This window comes from Myiozetetes cayanensis, unplaced genomic scaffold (genome assembly GCF_022539395.1).
Source record: "Myiozetetes cayanensis isolate MyiCay16 unplaced genomic scaffold, myiCay2020 scf36, whole genome shotgun sequence".
NCBI classification, from domain to species: domain Eukaryota; kingdom Metazoa; phylum Chordata; class Aves; order Passeriformes; family Tyrannidae; genus Myiozetetes; species Myiozetetes cayanensis.
In genome coordinates, this window is record NW_026087588.1 from 442,109 (window position 1) to 465,038 (window position 22,930).

Below are 22,930 nucleotides of genomic sequence, written 5' to 3' on the forward strand. Positions count from 1 at the left end.
TTGGGTTTGTAACCTCCCTCCCCTGCAGGCGCTGTGTGGCTCCTGTGGTCACTTGGAATGCTCCCTCCTCCTGCCCCCGTGTTGTCCCAAGGAGAGTGCAGTTTCCTCCCCTGGCATTTTCCTTGTGCCTCCTGCCCATTTTCGCTGCAGTTGTTGGCACTTTCAGCTCTTCCTGGGCTTGTTTTTCAATTATGTGACTTTAAACCAACCTAAAGATCCCTGGTGAGTTGTTTAGCTCTGGACTGGTGTCACACCTGGAGCTCTGTAGGGCCCCTCCATAGACACCCTTTGCTGTAGGTGGGTTAAGGTTTCTCTGACCGCTGCAGGAACACGGTGACCCCCCAGCGCTCTGTTCCTGTGCTCCCTGCAGGGTGTTCCGGGGTGCTGAGGGTGATCCATGTGTGTTTTCCCTGCAGTTGGCTCTTCTGACAGAGCTGGCCCGTGGTGGTGAGAAGCACGGGCTGCTCAGCACTTCCCACGGGGACCCGGCCTCCAGCAGCGTCTTCCAGAACGAGACCTTCCAGCTCCACCTGACCCCCCCTCCGCTGGCCGAGGACTAGTGCTCCTGTACTGGCAGGGCTGGGCTGCCCTCGGGTCCTGCTGCTGGCAAGCCTTTCCATCGCTCCACCGGACTTTTCCCCCCACATCTCCTTTTCCAGAACCTTCTGGGCTGACTGTGGGTTTGTAGCTAGGTGATCTCCCAGCTCTGCTGCAGCCTCTCCCTAAGCCAGGGCAGCTGGGCTGGGAGCTGGAGCCAGGGCACGGACAGCAGGGCTGCCTGTGCCCACCCCGGGCTTGGCCAGTGGGGACTGCCCACATAACGGGGGAGGTGCCTGCGCTGAGCCCACAGCTGTGTCCCGGGGTTGGTGCTGTGCCTGGGGCCAAACCTGACCTCTGTGCTCTGAAAGCAGCTGTTTTGCCAAGGCCTAGCCCCATCCGAGGGCACAGAACAGGCAAACCTGGAGAAGGCTGAGGAATGTGCAGGAAACATGACCTGTGCACGGTGTGTCCCACCCTCCAACCATTAAAGAGGCCCTTGGGTGAACTTCTCTCATGCTTTCTGCACACGGGGAGCGGGTGAGGGCTGCTGGTAAGAGAGAGAAATCTTGTCCCTGGGGGGTGAGGCCCAAACCTCCCCTCTCACCCCGTTGTACCTTATGTTGGGAATGTGGGGGAAGCGTATGTGAAAAGGTGTCTCAGACACTCGGGGGCTGCAGGGGTTAGAGGGTGGGTGTGATGGGTGCTGGTGGTCACAGAGGTTTGTCACTCTAAGCTGAGCCCAGTGTTCTGTAACACCAAACTGGGCCGTGTCCCTTCCCAACAGCACCTTTAGCACCTGCTCTCACCTCCGTGTTAGTGGGGTTTGTGTGTTGTCACCTCTGGCTTCTCACTCACACTCCTCTTCCTCCTGCTCACTTTGTCACTGGCACGTGGGTGTTTTGGGGTACCACACCCTGGGGGTCCCAGCTGCTCCCAGGGCACAGCACCGGGTGGGGTTGTTCTTCCTGCACACAGAACTCTGGTGGCTGATCCATGCAGAGCTCACACGGAATGGCAGGAGTATGGGAACAGAGAAGCACGAGGTGTTGTGCAGAGCTCACCTGGCCAGGAGAAGTGCCTCACCTCCTTCCCACCAGCATTGAGAAGTGCACACTGGTGTTTCCAGCCTGCAGCCCCACGGGCACCTGAGCTGGGGTGGCTCCTGTCCCCTCTGTCCTTCCCCCTGGCTGGGACAGCCCTTTGGGTAAGTGGGAGCTGGGCCCTGGGGGTGCCCACCGGGGTGTGCTGCATGTGGTGATTGCCTTCTGCTGCCTGCCCTGGGGGGTGTCAGCTGCCCCTTCCTTTGCTGGAAATGCAGGGATGTTTCACTCCAGTATGGAAAGCACATGGGGAGTCAGGACAAGCAGAAGGCCAGTTGTTCAGTATTTTATTCAAGATATACACACCTCTCCCTGGCAGGGTGGAGCAGCCAGCCCAGGGCATGGCTCGAAGGGCACGGCCAGGCCAGTGTTTGTGCAAAGGAAAGGGACCACGTTTCCGTGGGAGTGTGATGGAGCACAGGGAGAACCTGCTGCTGGGCCGCTGCCCCAACACTCCCTGAACAGCCCTGTCCCACCCCAGGCTGCTCCGCTGACGTTTTCCAGGAACAACAGAAGGAAGAGGCAGCTTATTGTGCTTAAGACATCTGAACATCCTGGGTAGGAGACACTCACAGCTTGTGAATATTGCTAATTACTTACAGTTAAGAAAGGATGGATCCTGGCAGGGACAGGGCCCTGTGGGCCCCCAGGACCTCACGGTGAGTCTGGGCCATCACCACCCTGAGGGTCCCCGCGCTCACGGCCGGTGCCCACGCGGGGCCGCGGCTCCTGCTTGCCCGCAAACAAGGTGAGCTCGTGCCAGGCCAGGGGTCCTGCTGACCCACCCTGTGCTTGGTGCCTCAGGGAGAGCTGGGAGGAGCTCCCTGCCCTTGGGAAAGGCCCCCACCAACCCCTGGGGTGGGAGCAGCTGCCAGCCCACCCATTCCCCCAGGGAAGGAAGAGCCTTCCCCTTTCTGGGAGGAAAACTCAGGTAGGCCAGGCATGAGAGTGAGCTTGTCCAGCCCTCCACTCAGATTACAATTGAAAGATTAAATATGAATAAATGTTGTAGGTTTATACATAATGTTTCCTTCTACTTATGAAATGTGTCTGAATGGTCCTAAGACACCCAAACGTTGTTAGAAACCTTAGTTAGCCAAGAAAAACAACCCCTTCCTTAAAAAATAAATAAATCCTATTTAGTTTTACTACGGCCTTTGTTTAAATGCCCTCAGAAAAACAGTATTTTCAGGTGCCTTGTGAGAATGTATCTGTTCATGCAATGGCCCAAGTTCCTCATTTCACAAGCATTGCACTTTTTTATGTAAGTCATCAAAACTATAAAACCTATTATTTTTGTCTGAAAGTGTTAGTCTAAAAAGTACAGCATTACTTTATATCCACCCATGGAAACTCCTAGACACGTATGTGCACAGACACACACTGTTGCCTAAATTGTCTTCTAAAGATACTGATTACAAAGTGTATAAAATTGGGAATACATTGTCAGGATACAGTGAGAGATGAGCCATCCTCTACTATGGACTATAATCTAGGATCAGTCACTAACTGTACACCTTTATACAGCCTTGGATTCACCAGGGACTTCTGAAACCCAAACAGAACTGCACCAAGGATGGCAGTAACGCTGTGGGAACACACGTTACTGACCCCAGCTCAGCTGAGCCCACTGAAATCTCAGTGACTTTTTGTTTCCTTCAAGCAGGGCTGAAACCAAACCTCCTGTGAGGCAGCTTGTGCTCCCAGCTTGTCCTCCCCAGTGAGGACCCCTGCTCTGAACCTGCTCCTGGACTGGAAGCGAAGGAGCCAAAGTCTCCTCTCCCTGCTAGAATGACCTGGGGCTGTATTTTAACAAGCACACACCCACGGGCACCTCCACGCCGTCCCCAAGCTCTGCCAACACAGTGGTGTGGCTGATAAAATGCTGTTTAACTTTTTGTTATTCTTCAGGCAGATGCAGGCCCTGAGGCCACTTGGTCCTGAGTGTCTGGCCCCGAACAGCCCAGGAGGAGGCACAGGCAGAGCCGGGGGTGGATTGTGTGTTTGGAGGTAGTCGCTTCCTTCCCCTGTCCTGGTGCACCCCAGTCTAGTGTGGTACTGGTGAGATGGCCCTGCTGCCCCTCCTGCCTCCTGCAACACCACATCCCCTTCCCAAGATCCAGGCAGAGAAAAGGGACCAACTGGATTCAGGCGCCTGCTGCCCCTCAGGGAGAGCTGCCTCCTCAGGAGCTTTCAGAGCCTGACCTGCCTCAGCAGCTGCTTGGTGCATAGCCTGGAGAAAAGTTGGGAGGCACTTTGTGCGTTCTCTAGCCTGCCGTTCCAACCTGCTGGAAGTGTGGTGCCCGCAGCCTTGGAGAAGAGTCACACCAGCACTAGAGAAGAGGCTGGACAAGGCGCTGTCAGGACAGAGAGAGACAGGAGGAGCCTCTGCCCGCCCCCCCTCACGTAGCTGTTTGAGAAAGAGTAAGGGCAACTCGGTTTGCTGCTCCAGGCGTGCACCTCCCATGCTCTGAGGGCCCACTGACAACCCCCGACGGGTGAAACACCTCGAGTGGCACGTCCTCGTGGGAGAAGGGGGGTGTGGGGGTAACCCAGACCAAAAAAAGGGCCTATTTCTCCTAGAAAAGTCTCAAGATTTGTCACTACCTTACGTGCAGACATGGGAGAGCTGATCAGGCTGAGAATGTGTTAAAACTGCTCAGGCTGCTGCTAGTTCGCCATATGTAAGTCCTGTGACCCCACTCCCATAAGGAATCCAAAATATCAAGTGCACTGGAAAAAAGGGATTGTCAGAAAAAACAGAAAATAGAAATACTACAAAAGCAACATTACTGAGTGGGAATGGGACTGAGCCGGTGCCGGCCGCGGGGTCACACCGTGGTTTCTATAGTCTCGATCACCTCCATCTCACACTGCGAGGGGGACAGGAGCGGGCACTCGTCCGGCTCCCAGCTGCTATCCGGGCTGTAATCCTCCTCTGAGCTCAACTCAGCCACCCCCTCCGTGTCCTCGTCACACGACTCCATGTAGTGAACCCCCACGGCGTTGATGCCGGAGTCCTCGGAGCTGGAGGGGGACGAGCAGTGCTCCGCTTTGGCTGTGTTGCTCTCGGCCGTGATGAAGGCGTTGCGAGCGGGGGCCTCCTCGGCCCTGCCCCGGTGCGGCGCGGGCGGCGGCTGCCTCTGCACGTAGCACATCTTGCCGTTGATGCACTTGACGCGGTAGTTGTCGATGAACAGGTCGGCGATGGTGCAGAACTGAGGCGAGTCGGGGGGCAGCGGGGGCTGGAAGACGGGCGCGAACTTGAGGAAGTGCTCGGTGAGGGACACGGAGATCTGGATGGTGTTGGGGGGCTCCCGGGGGCGCACGGGGATCTCGGTGCTGGGCAGCTGCTCCACGGGGGTCATGGGCTGGTACACGTATTTACCTGTGGGGAGACAGAGGAGCGGCAGTTGAGGAGTGTTGTCTCCACGTGATGCCCCTGACCGTCAATAACCACCAGCAGCTCCCTGCAGGCAGCGGCTGCTGCTTTCGGTGGCCTCCAGGTGTTCGGGCCCCTCCTGGTAGGGATCCTCTGACACCTAATCCTGCAGGTAAGTGTAACCTCCCATACTCTAGCTTTGCTATTCTCCCTGCCTCTGCTTCAAGGACATCACTAACTCCAGAAAATTCACCCCAGAGGCACAACTCCATAGCCAAGAAGTGGGACGGACGCCAAGGCTGCCCACACCTTTTTCCAGGAGAAAGAAAAATTACGAGATGCTCAGGGATTTTTATTTATTTTTTTCCCACTGAGCAGAGCAGTTCTAGTTTACATCTTTGCTACAATGATCAAAATTTTATTATATTGTTATTATTCCAATGAGTCTCCCTGCCCATGTTTCCATTTTCTTTTTCCCTGAGGTCTAAATCCTGTTCTTCCGTATTATAAACCAGAGATCATACATGACTACAATTAGAATTTTAAGGCAGAAAACAAGGGCATTTCTAGGCTATAGAAATGCTCTTGGCATCCTGATTATCTGGTTAAGTAGTAAGAAAATAGGATTATGTTGGTTATATTGAGCAGAACAAAGTGTGAACTGAACATCTTTAGTAAAAGAAATAAATAAGAGAGCAGAAAATTGGGACTATGTTAGGAAAAACTGAGAAACCCGAGGCTATGCCTAAGACTGTAAAATGCTGCATTTTATTTGCATGAAGCTTCTGAAAGATTCATGTCTCCCTAGGGGCTCATCCGCCGGGAAAGCACGAAATTCCAGCAGCCGGGTGAGTAGTGGGGCTGTCAGAAGAGTTTTGCTGCACACGCTGCAACCCCTGCTCTGCCCAGGCAGCAAACGCTGCTGAAGGGCTGTTTGGGTGCTCGGAGCTCCCCAGGTGAGGGGCAGAAAGTTCCTGCATTAAGGAACCCGGCCCTGTGCTCAGATCTGCCACGTGCCCTTGTGCTCCCAGCTCGGAGGTGCAGCCTTTCTCCCCAGAATTACCCGTTCCTTTGGCAATCACACAACGGCTTGGCTTGGGAGGGACCCTGAAGATCATTGAGTTCCAACTCCCTGCCATGGGCAGGGACACTTCCCACTAGTCTAGGTTGCTCCGAGCCCCAAGGAAGGGCTCGCTCCCCTTGCCGTGCCTCTCTGCAGGAGAAAAATCCCCCCCTCTAATCAGCCTGGGAATGCCTCCCAGCCTTGGGAGGAGCTCTGACAGCACTGGCACTGAGGGGCTGAGGATGCTCTGGGTGTTCCTGGCTCTTCCAGGCCCACGCACAGGCTGTGCTCTGCCAGCCCGGCGGGGACGTCACCAGGGGAACCCCGAGCGCCGGGAAGGCTTTTCCCTCCCTGCTGTGCCGGTGGTGTTGGAAGGGAAACACACCCGTGTGAAAGTCGGCTGGGACTTCCTACCCCCATCGCCCGAAAACAGCGGACAGAGATCCGCAGGAAGAGCTCAGGGAGCACGGGAATGTGGGAGAGGCTGCAATGCCAGCGGTTCCCAACGCAGGCTCAGAGGAGCGAGCACCGGAACACTGGCGAGGAAATCCCTCCGGTGTGCCGCGGGAAAGAGGCAGAGCTGAGAACCGCCAGTAGAAGGGGAAGAAGAGTTTGGAATAGGTTTGACCAGCTCCCCTCGAATACCTCGTGGAATGCTTTCTCCCTGCCATCTGTGGAAGGGCAATTGTTCACAGAGCTGCTGGAAAAGCTCAGTGACAATAAACCAAGCTTTTCCCCTGCCTGTTTACAGCGGGATGGCAGAAAATACAAAGCCATCCTGTCCGCTCGCCCTCTTTTTGCTGTACCATGGCGTGGTCCCTGCCCTTGCTGTGACTCGGAGGGATGAAGTGCTGGCACTGCAGCCCCGGGCAGAGCAGAACTCGGGCTCCTTCAGAGCCCTTTGGAGCAGCAGCTCCTTGGTTCTGGAGTCACTGAGCGATGGGGGCTCTCGGATGTTCCTCAGCTCTTGCTGACAGAACTTCCCTGGGCAGCTCCTCGCCCTCACAGCCACGGCAGCAGCCCACAGCTTCCTGCTATCCGCTGCTTCCCAGAAACCCTTCTGTGAAATTTGGGAACATTCAATATGCCCCTGCCCTGCAAAGCCCACAGCTGATGATTAGTGTGCTGCTGGCTGGGAGAGTGTCTGATAAATTCAGCTCATGGAAACCAAAGTGCAACCTGCCCTTGCCTCAAACCACAATGCTCCATTTATCCATGGATCTGGAATGCTTCCGTGTGGGCCCCTATCGCATTCCACTGACAACAGACACTAGTGAAAAGCATTTCCTCAACTCAGTTTTGTGCCACCTCTATTTGAAGCATCCAAGGAAGACTCTGGTGAAGATTTTAGCAGGATCAAGAAAAACGGTATCTGCACAACAGGACTCTGTTTTCACTTAAAACAGCCCCGTGTGCTGGCAGAAGGCTGGGGGATGTTTGGAGAAGGAAGCAGTGGATTTAAGCCAAGAAAGCTTTACAGCATGGGCATGGAATGGTGAGGCAGAGATTCAGCAGTGTGACTTTTGTTGTTTGTTTTTCCCCTTTTGGGAAAAGAGGAGAAGAGGTGTCAGGGGCAGACAGTGTTGCTGGGAGCCCAGTGGGTTGTTTTCCCACTGCAGCAGCACGTGGCAGTGTCTCAGAACTGCCCCGCTGGCACTAACTCCAGGGCAGGAGCAGAGGATTTCAGAGCCCGTCTGTGTCACCTCACACAGGCTGAAATGGTTTCCTCACATTCCAAGGACAAGCTCTGCCAAGGTAAAGCAGGAATTGGCTGGCAGAAAACAGGATTTAACACGTGAACTGCTTTGTACCTTTCTTTAGAATTCTGGTACAAGTTTGTGAAGTTTCAGCTGGTTTTAGGGGCGAGTTTATTTGTTTTAGACAGATTAAACTTGTTTTAAAGCATGACCAGGTGCTCAGAGCTGGGATTGTCAGCCTGGATCATGGAAAAAACTGTGCTCACAGCCTTGGTTACCACTCCTCACCCTACATAATGCATGGAAACGCGTCAGCCGGGACGCAGCCTATGAAAAATAAATGCAGAAATTTAAAAATAAGATCACCCCCCACCCCTGCAGTTTGCAGGATTGCCAGGGATGGCTTTTGCACAGAAAATGATCCCAGAAGCACAAGTCCCAAGTTCTCTTACAATCCGTCTCAATCTGATCAAACACCCATGGAAATCCACAGCAATATTTCTGCTGACTGTGAACAGCTGGCAGCAGTCTGTGATAAAACAGTGTTTCGAGCACCTATTCTGATCCATCCCATTTAATGTGCTAGCATGGAATTTATTGCCTATTTATTCCAACCAAGTGGGCTGGAGAACGCTGCGCTGTGCTGATGAATGCTCCTGAAATGACAGTGTTCTGCACAAATACAGGTGCCAGAGCAGACGCTGCATCACCACTTGCTTCCTGGGTCACTCTCCACCGCTGCCTACGCAGGAGGCGGACAAGGAAAAACACTGCAAAAATACTTGTGGAAAGCAATTTACTGCATTTGCAGAAGTTTGGGAAGTTCTCAAGCTGCTACGGAGAAGCCTCACAGTCCCGGCTCTGCGGTTCCACCACCGTGGCAAAAGGGCTCAGGGGAAACAAGAGCCCGTTTCAATCCTGGGAGCAGCAACTGTGGGAAAGAAATGAGGCTCTGCCAGAATGACTTTCATGGTAAGTCCCAGATGTTCATGCCAGCCACAAGCTGACAGTGAGATGATGAAATGAGAGACCACCGGAGTAGGTCTGCAGGATACACTGAACCCTTTGTGCCCCCTGAGCTGCTCTGGTGCCTCGTTTCCGGCTGCTCTGCACTCACTGAGAGTTCTCCATCAACACTCCCCCTCCTGTCTGACCCATCACAGCCACAGCAGCTTGTGCACAGCCAGAAAGGGCTGATTGTGTCTCCATTCCTCATTCAGCTGACCCTGGTGCCAGCCCACAAACCAAATCCCCAGGGGCCTGGCACACGCTGAAGCCGATACTCAACTGCAGAACAACTATTCAAATGTGTCCAAGGAAGTGCTGGGCAGTGCTCATCTCCTTGCTGCTCTGTGCCCAGGAACAGGATTTCCACTGCCAAATGGGATGGATGCTGTTCCCCAAAGCCTTGGCTCCGTGCCTCCAGTGAGCCTGCCAGCAGGCTGGGGCAGGATCCAGCAGAGCTGTGAGCTCTAGCATCACCTGCACATCTCCAGCAAACTCGGGCAACCTGGAACATTTCTTATGTTTGTGGCATTGATAACCAGAACTATGTGGCTGATTGATTGGAAGCTGTATGACAGAGCCTCCTGCTTCCAAAAACCCGTGTCAAGCCTTGAGAAACAAGCCCTGAGGTCCTTTCTCTCTGATCTTTTGCTAATTGGGCAGTCTGCATGCATCCTCACCAAACAGACACAGCAGCAATTTCCGTGGCTAATACAAAATAACTTAACCATGAAATAGGCAGAGGTGCTGCTGGAAGATTTTCTTCTCCACTTCCCTCCGTCCCAGCGTTCTGGTTTACCTCTGACACTCATTAATGTGCTTGGCATATTGAAAAAAACAATAAAAATCCATCTTTCAGGATTGAGGTTGCTCATAACAAATTCTCAAGCTTTACCCTCTAAAAATGCTACCTTGGAGGACTTGGCCCTAATAAATAACAACATGAATTGCACTGCACTTCAGAAAATGGAAAAAGAGAGCTGTGGGTCTGACAAGTCTAAGTCAGCAATGCATACCATGGATTTTTGTTCACATGCAGGGCATTTAGACATCTATTAACTGAAACATAAAGCTTTTTTTTTTCATATGTATTCTTCCCCCTGCAGCTGCTTGAACAAATATTTCTTCATCTGCCAGCTCATCTATCTCCAAAAATCAGCAAGGTTAATGAAGACCTGCTAATTGCACAGTATTGAACGTGACCTGGCTCAGTTTAACCCGACCTGGCTCAGTTTAGGAACTGCTCCCATGTGGGCTGAGCTCTTGTGGTGGGAGCCCGGAGCTGAGGTGGGCTAGAGGAGGACTGGCTCTGATCCCAGTGGATACCTCCGTGCCTTTGGCTGAGATGAATCCTCCAGAGAGGCTGGAGCTGCGCCCCCATGGACTGATACAGACCCCCATCAGGTGTGTGATGGGTTGTACCGTCAGCTCCCATGGCTCTATGGCAGGGAACTGCTCCTTAAACATTGGTGACTTGGTGCTGCTTGAACCTACACCTGTGTCACAGCACTGTGATCCTCTGCTGCAAAGTCTAGTGGAATTCCCACTCCAGCTGTGCCAGACTTTCCTACTGCCACACGCAACCCTGCTGAAAACATCAGCTCACACAGGAGGGGAATCGGCCCCACCATGAAGAACATAAAAACACCCTAATTAAATACCACCCAGCTCTGGAGGAGGAAGGCAAAGCAAGCATTCCTAATGCAGGTGTGACAGGAGGCAGTGCTGCCCTGCAGGGATTCCGACCATTCCAAGGAGAGCGAGCTCACTCCACAGCTGTTCTGTGTATGGAAGCCTCGGAGATCAGCTGCTCGAGCACTGCCTTTTGTCATAGCAAGAGATGGAGAACTACCAAGTGCTCTGCCAGCAGCACTTGTTCCACACCTCATGGCAGGAGAGCAAGTCTGGCTGTTTGGGAAGGCACACGCAGTCTGAGGGAGCTGGGCTGGCAGGAGGTGACAGCTCTGGGCTGGAGTGGTGCCCTGCTGCCTGCCCTGGCACAGCAGCCCAAGGACTGTCACACACCCAGCTGGCTTCCAGGGTGGCACAGGTGACAGACAGTTCTGTCACAGCAGCCCAGCCCGTGATCAGCCCCAGCCCGTGCACCGGAAGGAACTGGGAATCACTTCACTGCTGACAGAGCAGAGCCTCAGGGCAGGTGGGGGTTTCCTCCTTCACAGACCAAAGCAAAGCTTGCTGCCCACACCCTGGACACATTTACTGAGGGGCACTCAGCATCCTCAGCCTGCTGGAGGTACCCTGTCGTTCAGAAGTGCTCCATGAAGCAGAATTCCACCTGGAAGTGGGATGCTGGTCTGAGCCGCTGCCCAGGGTCGCTGCTTCCCAGCCCCACTGGCTGCAACAGCGAACAAAACAACGCTCTGGCCTTCCCCCTCGTCCTCTCTCTCCTGTTACATGCACGGCTTGGAACAAGAACCCTTTGCAAACAAAGACTGGCCCTGACCATAAATACTCACCAAGGACCATCACAGTCAAACTGCATTTTGCTCAGAGCACAGTAATAGCTTTTCCAGAGGGGTGAGAACAAATGGCAGGAGAGACCCTGAGCACATCTACAGATGACAAATGTGAAAAATCCCACTGCTAGCCCAGTTTCCCTTCCTCTGCATTGTATGGAACAGCCATCATGCCATATTCAGCAAACATCACAGACTGCATGGTGAACATGAGACGTGGAATGAGCCAGTGGAGGAGATGGAAAACATTTCAGGACACTGAGGCACTGCCAGACTTACAGCACAAGACCAAGCAGAACTCTACTGGGCTACTGGTGGTTATAATGAGGCATAACTGAAATGCTTGTCAGTGTTGAAGGAGCCTCTTAGGTGAAGATATGCAACACCCCAGTGCAAGGGAAATTTCTACCCTGTGCTTCATCCAGACAACTTCAAAAATCACTGGGATTTCTCAAACAAATTTCTAGAGCAGGGGATGCAGACAGAGCGTTCCACACACCTACAGGATTTCTGGCAGAGCTAGAAGGGCACATGAAGGGATCACAGAAGAGACTCCAAGGACACAAATCAACTCTGGAAAGGAACAACAGAAAAAAAAGCCACACCTGAGTAGTCTGAAGTGCAGCAGGAAAGGGCAGCAGGCTCTGACCTAAGAGAGGTGTGTCCTTGCAAACAGCAGCTTCTCACAGAAGCACCTCCACCAGAGCACTGATGAATCCATCCCATTCCCAGCCCCATCCAAGCATAGGGAAGAACGAGGCCAGCAATGTTGCTGCAGTGGCTCCCCAGCAGTGATTCTCCCCTGTGGAGGAGAGGTGTTCCCTCACTGCTGTACAGCCACAGACAGCTGTGCCGGCCTCTGACCTGATGCTTTTCACAGAACTAAGAGGGGGAAACATCAGAAAGTTTTTCTTCATCAGATTTGTATTTTAATGCCCTTTGTCTTGAACTGTTTTAAATACAAAAAGGATCATGACAGTACATGCTGTGAGCTGTCTAAGCCTTTCAGGGGTTTCTGTGCATATCAGCTTAAGAGCAGGTAACGCTTAAATGCAAACAAACCCTGGAGCTTCCTCCATCATCCCTGCTCTTTCCTCTCACTGCTTACATGGATTTACTGGACTTAAAGGAAAAGCAACCCAGAAGGCTTGAGGGATGTTTCAGGCAGCCATAAACCCTCTTAAAGGGGCCATATTTGCTCACTAACCCTTGCAAGGGAACAGAGTATCGACACCCAAAGCAATGAGGAACAGCATGCACCACGTGTGTTCTGGAGGAGCCCTTTCCTTCCAGTACATGGAGAAATGCCACAAATATCACAGGTACAACTAACCCCAGCCCCTGCTGGATCACAAGAACACAGGCACATGGAAGTGCAGGCATGGAAAGCGTGGCGCCAGCCTTGGACACCTCCACGAGCACAGCAGCTGAGTGCTGTCCATCCCAACCCGAGCTCTGAATGCCAGGATATTCACCTTCCAACATCCCTTCCAAAGCCACCCCCAAAGGGCAGAACAGCCACTCTTTGCACTCTCCCCTGAGGAGTTTTAGCCCCCAAGTTACACTAGATATTTTAAAAATTCAGTAGAGAAAAATAGCACAAAATGGCTTAGTGCTAAATATTTATTCTACAACCCCATCCCTGTGCACCATCTGCTCAAGCTTCAGCATCCTATGGTTTCCATGCAGCCAGTCAGTGTGCTGATATGGCAACAAAGCAGGATAAGCACAGCTCAGTGTCAAACTACCCAGAAAACCACGGCATTGCCTGTGCACAGAAATCACAGGCACCGGAGAGACAAGGCAGTCATTTTCCATATGTAGTACGTGCTGCAGGGGGGCACCCTGAGCCTCTGCACACGATGGAATGTTTTCCTGGGAAGTCTAAGATAAGCAGAACAGCTCACTGGGTCCTTGAAGGAGAAGTCTTCTCCAAAGACCTGCACTCTGCACCCACAGGGGACAGCTGGGGCAGCAGGTTGGGTGTGGCAGCTTGGAATGGACACGTCTGTGTGGCCACAGCCTGGTTTGCTGCTGGCTGGCAGAACGTGGCACCCTGGGATGAGCTGTACCTGTGCTGCTCCCTTCCTGTGGGCAGAGCACAGGGGCTCTGCTGACACAGATCTGTGGTGCCTTACCCCAGAGTGAGCCTTCAACCTGGACAAACAAACACCTCCTTCAACTTCACTGCTGGGAGCAGTGTCCTTGTTACCAGCATAGGCCACGCTTTCAACCCTCCTTCCACTGCTGCTTCTGGTGCCTGATGTGCACATCTCCATTACCACTTCATTCAAAACACTCTTCCTCTTTCTGTCACAGGCCTCTCCAGAACCCAGTTCTGGAGAATTTACAGGACTGCCTCTCTCTGATCGCACCCAAAATACGTCACCACGTGGAGCTGGTGGGTGCAGGTACAGGCACCAACCTTTCCCTGGAGGGGTGTGGGATCCAGCAATGCTCTGCAAGAGACAGTAACAGCCCAGGTACCACTGGAGGAGGAGCACAGGTGGGAGCACACACAGCACTCACGGTTTACTTTTCAGTGTAAGACATGCAAGAGGCTTTAAGGAGCCAAAAGCTTGTTTTTTCAAATAGCTGAATCACAGAGGGGGGGGTGACGGGGGAAGGCACAAAAGGCTAATACAAGGTAGCACAATTACTGTCTATTGGTATAACTGCTGTGGAACCACGATCCATCATGGCAAAACACAGCCAAAGTCCTGCTGTCAGGCCAGGTTGGATGTAAGCCCAAGGATCTGATCCCTTCTGACAGTGGCAGAGTGAGCATCACCCTCGGTTTCACACCCAGAGAGCCAAGATCCCACTGAACCAGCCGGATAATGGTCCCTGTGCCCTTAGGCCAAGGTCCAGTGACACAGGCAGGGAAATCAAAGCAAAAGGTGAGGGTTTCACCTGCCCTGTCCAGAGCTGGAGGGCTGCAGGAGCTGATCAGGGCACCCCAGCACAGGGACAGGCAGCACACGAGGGAGAGCAAACACCTGGAGTGGGGCTTGGGATCGGGGAAGCCCTGAAATCCAATCGGCACAGGCAGCAGGAAGCGGGGCACAGCCGAGCCCCTGCCTGGGACAGCTGCAGGTGAGCTCCAGCCCCGGCACCACGAGGAGCAGGGAGAGGGATGGGCACAGAGCTGCCCTGGCTGGGCACAGCAGGGACACGCTGCGGGGCTGGGTGCAGCTACCCAACAAAACAAACAGCTTCCAGAGCAGAGTGGGGGCTCTCGAGCTCCACAGCCACCAGGGAGAACAAGAATGCAAACGCATTGCTGAAATTGTTTTACAACACAGGTTATGTATAAATTCCACTGTTGTGGGGCCCAAGTTAAAGTGTGGGTATGTTAAAAACAAGGCCCTGTTGCCAAGCAATCAGATTTTACTTGGCCAGTAGGTTTTGGATTTCCATCTATGTGAATATATTTGACTATTGGCAGAAACATCTCCAAATTGCACCAACTACACTTCTTGAGTTCTGTGATCAGTCACTACATAAAAATTGATTAGTGGAAGAGTCGAAGCACTTATGAAAACATACTCTGTATCTTGTGGGCAGATAAATTCATGGAGGTGCTGGAAGAAAAGCCACAACTCACTAACCCAGGGTCACTTTATATGCAGACAGAGAGAGATGCTCTACCTGGAATCCAATCTACTGTCAACCAGCTCTTACATTAGTATGAGCTTGTGCCATCCATCAGCAGCTAAGCCCACACTGTCACAGCTATCGTTCTGGAACATCTTACACTGTTTGTGAGTAAAGCATTTTGCTTTTTGTCCTTTACAGAAACACAGATTTCTAGTAGAGCCTTATCAATGTGCAGAACTGAGTTCCCAAAGCTGGCAGTGAGTCATGAAGTGCAGGGCTGCTTAAAGCCAGAGCCATTACATAAGGACACCCCAAGATGCCCATTCTCTACAAGCCCAGCTCTGCTGGTTGTACCAACGAGCAGCGACAAAACGTGTTCTTGATGAGCACAAAGGTGCTGCCAGGAAATTGGAGGTGCTGTGCCAAGCACCTGAGAGGCCTCTTCAGTGCTTCCAGCAAAGCTGAGCAGTGTCAGCTCTGCAGAGCCGCAGGATGGAGGCCATGAAGGTGACAATCCTGTGACTCGGTCTCAGGGGACAACACAAGGGTTTGACCACGGGCTGCAGTTTAAGGCACACGAAACGTCCATCAGCAACCAGGAGAGAAGGATAATGTGTGAGCAGGCACTTTTGCACTGGGCACTGGGGGTAGGCAGGCTCGCAGATTCAAGCTGGCAAACAGATTTCGCCACCCGCAGAGTCCAGGAAGGAAGCCACACACTCACCACAGGCACTGTGCTCTGTGCAGATTTTGTCTTGGAGCTGTTCCTCTGCAGTAAAAGTGCCTGCAGCCTTTCCCCAGCAGGAGCCTCCCTGAGAGGAGCAGAGCCCCAGCCCTCCCCATGAAGCGTTCAGGACACCCTGAATTCTCAGACAATCGCATCAGCTGATGGGACACAAGGTTAATGAACTTTTCCTTGGACATACTTGCTTCTAGTAAGAAACGTTCCCAGCCTTATCCTTTCAAGCTTTACAAAACCAGCAGTTACCCCTTCAAGCAGCCACAGAGGAAGGGTGTCAGTTATCTGCCACTCTCAGAGGCTTTTACCACAGATCACTGAGTTTTGGGCAAGCAGGTTTAATTCTTTTTGAGTCATTCTCCTCAGATGGACAGACAGGTTAATAAACACACCCTCACAGTCATGCACAGCAGAGTTTTTGGCTGGCAGGAAGTGTTTTGGTACACAGGCCCCTTTTCCTCAGGACTTGTGGAGAACAAAGAGCAGTGATTTCCATTCGATCCTGGATGAGCCGTACAAGAGTCAGTCCTACAAAATGTACTGAGCAAGTAGCCTGAATTCAGAGATTTTCCTGTGGTCTCTTCCTGATAAGTGACATCAGGGGCTTTGTTAATAGCAGTAGAACATGCATGTCTCTCAACATTCTAGTAAGGGTTTCAAAATGAACGCCAGCAGGTTCTTCCAGAGGCACTGACATTCCCACAGGGTATGATGAATTGACACGTGTGGGTTCTCTTTCTGAGACACAGCATCAATGGTACATCTGTACTGTGATTTCCAGATTATAACTAAAACCAGAGGAACAAAACACCAGCCAGGTCCAGAATGGAGCACACATAAAAACTGGCAGTAAGTGTTTGCCCTCAGAGTAACTCTTCAGAATACATTAAGCTGACATTCTTTCCTTGGTTGTGTACAGGTTAGTGGAACAGAGCTAGAATATCATAGCTCTTCAAAATGCAGGTGAAGAAAAGATCTTGCACAGCCACGGGCAACAAATCCTCATTAAAAGTCTTTTCCCATTACAAGCTGAAAAATCCACCTTTCTGCAGCCCCTGCCTGGCACTCAGCACAATGCCTGGCTTGTGCACAAACATTCCGTCCAGATCCAAGGACTTAAACAGGATGGATGTCCAAATCCTTTTTACAGCCAAAGCAAATGAAAAACCCCTATTTCTCCCAGCATTTGTGATCATCCTCCCTCCAGAACAAGCTGTTTTTTTCCAGGAATGTCCAGCCCCAGAGTTCCCAGCTCCCCCTGCTCCATTCCTGTTTAAGTTTTCCATAAAGAAAAACATATGACCTCCTCCAACTACCAGCCTCAGGGTTTCAAACACAGGTATTTTACAGCTCCCTTTTCTATATATCCAAGAAGTCAATCATCAGGATATAGTTTTGCCCCTGAGGAACAGCACTGCTGGAAATTCAAGTTGCCACCAGCACTGCCAAGTTGGCACCTTCCAGTGAGCTCCATCCACATCACCTCCCGCAGACAGGGACACTCATGGAGCACTGCTGCCCTTCTGCTCCCTCCTGGGTGTGGCAAGGAGCTTTGTAGCCACCAAAAACCAGCACAGGGAAAACCCACCAGGGCAAAAGCAAGGCCCTGGGAGATCTACAGTGTCTGCTGTGCTGCAGAGCACCTCAGGGCTTATTTCAGGGTCCCCCCACCAGGGCTGTAGCTGCTTCTCTGCCAGGTTGGGAGTCAACAGAGGCTGGGTGCAGGCAGGCACAGCTCCTCTTTAGACACCCAAGCTCTGTCATGATGCACCTAAATATCTCCCATAACCATCTCAGCTCACTTACCAGTGGTCTGTCACAGGAAAGAAGGATGCCTTGCTAATGCCCTGCTCACAGTTCCACAGGCAGACCAGATCTGAATAATTACATAGGCTTTGGAGACTGTCAGAGCCCCTGCTGATGACCCTGTCGCTGGAGAGGGGGGAGAGACCTCTCGGAAATGCTGCTTGTGTGCACAGAGCTACTGATCTGCTGCACAGTCACCGTGTGGCAGGGGACAAACCTGCACCTGGGCCAGGTGTGTACCTGCAGAGAGCAGGGAGGAGCTGTCACGTGGCACCACCACATCATCGTCTCTGGAAGTGGTTCAATCGAGGATGGTCTTGACAGAGAGCTTTCACCAGCTCTGTGGGTCATAAAATATTTTTTTTTTACATTTTTAAACTATTATAAAAGAAATCAGTGGTATTTCAGGCAGCAAAGAACATGAGCAGCAGTGTCTGCTCCGAGCACACCCAGGTGCAGGGACTGTGCTGATCTGCCTCCCTTCCTGGCACAGCTGTGGGTGATGGATAATCACCCCCCTGCCCAGCTCACAGCTGGGACCAACGAGACCCCAGCCAGGATGGGCTGTGCCCCCTGCATGCCCTCACACAGCACAAGGGTCTGAGAGTGATGAGGCTCTGAGAGCCAAGAGAAACCCTGGGCTCCCTGTTCAGAGAGCAGGTGAACAACAAATGTAAATATTCGCTGGTTCTGCATCCCCAGAATTTCAAACTCAGAGAAGTTCTTCTCCCCCCAAACCATCCAGAACACATGTGCCCTTCGTGGTGTGCCACCCATCACACAAGCCCATTCTCTCCTCTTGCCCAAGGAATGACAGTTCCTTGGGTCTCTTGCCAGGCCTGCCTGACCTCATGCAGACTGGGCCAGGTCTGGCTCCAAATTCCGCTGTAACAGTGCCACGATTCTGTGGTGTACGCCAGGGAGCAGGAAGCTAATTCAGGGCACACCTGCAAGTGCTCTCCACCACTCAGCAGAACACAGGGCAGGGGAGCAGGTGTGCTTTTTAAAACCTTTACTGCCACCACAGTCTTTTTGCATGCCTGAGCCTGGCAACTGTGTTCCCTTCCTGGCCACCCAACGGAGACCTCACAGCTTTCCCCTTCTGTGGTTTGTTTTCTTGTAAATGGTCCAAACAGCTGAACCTTGTAAAAGTGGTGGAACCAAAACTTATTTGCTGCATTTACTTTTCAATATAAGATATGCAAGAGCCTTAAAAAGCCAAAAGCTTGCTTTTTTTGATGCTGAATCAGGGGGAAAAAAAGCACAGAAAGGCTAATACAAGGTAGCACAATTACTGTCTATTGATACAACTGCTGTGGAACCACGATTCATCATGTATTATTGATATTTGCAGCACAACGTACCAAGGGGTTTGCAGGGTGTTTAACAGAATGCAAGATATTCAGATTAAAAACGAGCCCAGCTGCAAAAGAATACCCTATTTTTGCAATGTCCAGGGATGAAACCAATCTTGTAATTGTATGAAGTGTGATGCTTTCTCTCATGGCTAATTCTTGGGAAGTAACATTAGCAAAACACAGCCAAAGTCCTGCTGTCAGGTCAGGTGAGATGTAAGCCCAAGGATCTGATCCCCTGTGACAGAAACAGGTACCACCTCACAGCCAGCAGCCTCGCAGCAGTGCCAGTGCCAGTCGGAGCCGCAGCGGAAATCCTGAGGTGAGGAAAGGGAGGCAGCACCTTGCTGCAGACCTGCCTCTGGCATGTTTTCTCTGCCACTGGAAAAAGTAGATCTGAGTAATTTAAGGCTCTCAGCCTGCATCTGATAAGCCAAACCCCACCAGGCTGTGACCGAGAGGGGAGGAAGGTGAACAAGGGGCTGCCACCCTGGCAAAGGGAATGCAGGCAGGGACCGACTGGAGGGGTGCAGGACAATGTGTAATGGGACAAACACAGGGGCTGAAGGCAAAATACCTCCTGGACCAATGCTTTTTCCCTGCAGGGAAAAGGGAGCCCTCATCCTGCTTCCATATGGAGACAGGAGTGGGCAGCACCCAGGGGAGGGTGTTCAGTCAGCTGCTGCAGCAGGTATGAGGTGTTCCCTGCCCTCCCTGTGCCCACAGAGCCCGGCGGCTCCAGTGACACTCAAGGCACCCACCTATCCCAGCCCAGCCCCCCAATCCTGCACAGTGTTCACACACCTACTCGTGGAGGTTGTACCCAGGTTCAGAGCTCCCCAGGTGCAGAGGCACATCCGAGAACCACCTCACAGGAGATCTGCTCCCCACTGAGCCCGAAACAAACTGAAAGTGACTCCAAAAAACCTCCAGGCTTAGACACAGAAGTCATACAGGCATCCAGGGCAGCTGAGGTTCTCAGAGCTGTCTGGATACACTGAGCAGTCTCTGATCTCTCCTGCCAACTATTATTGCCATTTTACGGACAGAAACGTCGGCAGTGAAGGGAGCGCCTGAAGTCCTGCTCCCTTCGCAGCACGCCAACAAAAACAGCTTTGGAGAATTAAGACTGGGCTCTTTCTCAGTTATTCCTTCCATAGCCAAGTGGCTCTGCAACGCTAAATTGCCTCTGTCACTGAAGTAAGCAGATGTGATCCTGAATCCACATGAGGAGACAATCTACTCATCATGGCATGGTGAGTTTTTGTAATTTCTCAGTGTAAGTGCTCTTTAACTGAGTTGACATTCTCCAGGACCTTGGCCGCTGATGGAAAATAATACTTCAAAGGCCCTTTTAATTGATGTAGAGCTTCCTGTACCCCAATACAGCTCTTAGGAGTCACAGAAAAGCACTTTCAAGAACCCTCTGAGGATTCCCAAGTCGGCATTACAGCACTGCGTTTATGGCAGATAACTCCAAACACTGTTTAATTACATCTCTGACCTCTATACAATTTCCCATTATAGACCTCATTCTTACCCCTTTTAAGTCCAACTCAACTCATTCTGGAGAAGCAGGATACAAAGAGATCCTTGGCTCTGAAATTTGCATTAGGAAATGAGGGGCAAGAAGGGAGCGCGCTTCTCCGTGGCTTTCGGAAGATTAAACAAAGCAAGGAAGTGTGTGACTTCCTTCATTTAAAATCCTAGTTTTGTGGGGTAGAGGTATCTCAAAGTTTCTTCTGCCACAAAGGAGGAATTAAGAAGGAAATCTGTACTTCTTGCAAAAGTTGTAACTATTTTTAAATCTTAAGATTGCCACAGGGCAGCTAAGGATCTCAAATGTCCTTCCGAGAGGGAAGTAGCTTCATGTAATGCCTAAGAGACACCAGTCTAAGGCTCCCTTCAAGGGTTTCAAGGACCACAACTTCTCACCTCCTCAAGTACTGTTCCCCTGCTTCATTTGCCTTCCTACCATGTTTTCTAATATCCAGACCTAAACTCTCCTTGCCACAGGTCAGCAATACCTGGTTATCTGCCAAGTCTGTGCAGAGGAGGGCTAGAACAGAGCTTTCTTTGCAAGGCTACCTTATACTTTGCAAGGCTCCCCTTCCCTCCCTCCCTCAATCTTTTACAGCCCAAACAATCTCTTTCCTTTTGCACCCCCTTGTAAAGAATATTTTCAGAGCTGATCTCTGTGATCTCCTACAGAACCTCCCCAATTCTCCCACAGCTCTATAAAGTGCAATGCTCAAAGCTCATCAGCCTGGTTTCCTCATCACTGAGCTGAAGAGACTAATTAAATTGCACACTTGCCATGCTGCTGGTAATGCCTCCCCAAGCGAAGGCTGGGGTCTGGGTTTGCATTTTCACCACGCAGGCTCCCGCTCCTGACATACACGCAGTTGTGACCCATCCTAATCCCCACATGCCTCTCTACAGTGTTGCTCCTCCAGGTGTTCCCAGCTCCATGCCTGAATTCCCCTCCCAGGACCATTCCCAACTGATTTTGGGTAACATCTCCAGTTTATAAGCACCATTTTGAGCTCTGACCCTGTACTCCAGAGTGCTCATAAGCTCATGTATCTTTATGGTGACCACAAATAACTGAGGCCAGAGAAATTTTGGGAAGGAAGAGTGGATCTAGGTCATAACTTGAGGCCCTTTGTGTCATGGATGAAATGCAAGACATCCCTGTCCCTGTGCAGCAGGTGACTGTGGTACCTTCTCACACAGCCAGTTGTGCCACACACAGGGCACAGACAGAAAACACCCATTGTTCTGAACTGATTTCAAATGAATCTCAAATCAAGACAAAATCCCTAGAATGTCTATTTCATTCAAATAGAAGCTCACATCCAAATAAAAGATGACTTTTAGGGCAGACCCTTTACCCCATGAAACAAAATTTGCAGAAAAGTGCATGTGAAGGGGAATCCGTGTAGATTAAATTACAAGGAGAGATGGCAATGGATTCAAAAGGAGAATGGGATGTCAGGAGTCCAGGGACACCTTCTGCAGCATCAAGCAACCTCACACAAGGTTCCAGCACTAACCCTGACCATCCAGGCTTTAAGATCTCCTGAACACAACTCGACCCAAGTACACAGCTCCATCACCGTTTCCTGACCTCGCAACAACACACTGCTGGGAAAGCCTGCTCTTCACGGCTCTAAGTGATTAATTATTCATCAAACTATGTTTGGACATCCACAGTTGAATCCCAGCCTCCATGATTAGACACATCAGGATCTTGAATACAGATATTCAAGTTGTTGGGCGCCTTTTCACCAGAGCTGGATCAACACTGGATTTTGAAACTATCTCCTTTATATAGCCTAAAGCAGTTACCTCTCTGCTCAGAGGGGTTTTTGCCTGTAAAAAGAAAACCATTAGAACGGAGGGTGAAGTAGCTGGAGCGAAGGACAGCGGTGCCCAGCAGCAGCCGGTGCCACAGCCCGCCCTCCGGCCGCCTCCCGGTGCGAGGGGCGCTGGGACCCGAGGGAGATCCCCGGGAGCAGCCCCCGAGGAGGGGGTCCAGCTCCGGGAGCGGGATGCTCCCGGCCGCGAGACGGGGCGGGACGGGTGGTGAGGAGCGCGCGGGGACCGACAGGACACTCGGGACCCCCGGGACCCCCGGGACCGGCGCCCTCCGCCCGCCCCGCGCCCCCTCACTCACAGTGGCACCATCCCAGGTGGCAGCACCAGTGCAGGCGGAAGCAGCGGCCGTGGCTGTGGGTGGCGCAGAGCGAGAGCCCGTCGCAGGGCTGGAAGTCGGGTCTGCCCGCGCAGCTGCGGGCGAGCGCCTGAGCCTCGTCCAGCTTCTCGCTCTTGGCCGCCGCCGCCCCGCTCATGGCGCCGCCACTCCGCCCGCAGCCCCCGCGCCGCAGCGGCCGGAGGAGGAGGAGGAAGAGGAGGAGGAGGAGGTTGAAGAGGAGGAGGAGGAGGAGAAGGAGGAGGAGAAGGCGCCGAGCCGCAGCGGGGACCGCCCGCCCGCCCAGCGCCGCGGGGGCAGCGCCGCGGGCAGGGCCCGGCCGCCCGCCCTGCTCTGCCCCGGCCCGCCCCGCGCCCCGCCTGCGGCACCTGCGGGGACCCGGGCGCGGAACCCCCGAGGGATGGAGCCCTCGAGGGATGGATCCCCCGGTGGCCGTGACCCCCGATGACCG

The 22,930-nt window shown here is 52.4% G+C and overlaps 2 protein-coding genes across 4 annotated transcripts in view; one reads left to right on the forward strand and one right to left on the reverse strand.

The window, feature by feature from the left end:
• Positions 1-2,788, forward strand: part of VPS8 (VPS8 subunit of CORVET complex) — a 65,753-nt gene extending 62,965 nt beyond the window's left edge. For 2 of the 3 annotated variants that reach the window (XM_050328058.1, XM_050328059.1), the window contains exon 45: positions 417-2,788. In XM_050328058.1, coding sequence (XP_050184015.1) covers positions 417-560 — 144 coding nt within the window. In that variant the 3' untranslated portion in view covers positions 561-2,788. The remainder of the gene's footprint in view (positions 1-416) is intronic. The other variant, XR_007630334.1, reaches the window with a different exon arrangement.
• CUNH3orf70 (chromosome unknown C3orf70 homolog) lies at positions 1,911-22,667 on the reverse strand. The gene is made up of 2 exons (XM_050328082.1): positions 22,444-22,667; positions 1,911-5,028 (listed from the first exon to the last, which is right to left on the reverse strand). The coding sequence occupies exons 1-2, from the start codon at positions 22,616-22,618 to the stop codon at positions 4,472-4,474; spliced, it is 732 nt and encodes a 243-aa protein (XP_050184039.1). The 5' UTR covers positions 22,619-22,667; the 3' UTR covers positions 1,911-4,471.
• Between the last annotated feature and the right edge of the window lie 263 nt (positions 22,668-22,930).

Bases quoted from the DNA above. Each gene is read 5' to 3' on its own strand.
- CUNH3orf70 (XM_050328082.1), bottom strand. From the start codon at position 22,618: ATGAGCGGGGCGGCGGCGGCCAAGAGCGAGAAGCTGGACGAGGCTCAG. The intron at 5,029-22,443 runs GTGAGTGAGGGG...GTCTCCCCACAG, and splicing joins CCACCTGGGATGGTGCCACT to GTAAATACGTGTACCAGCCC.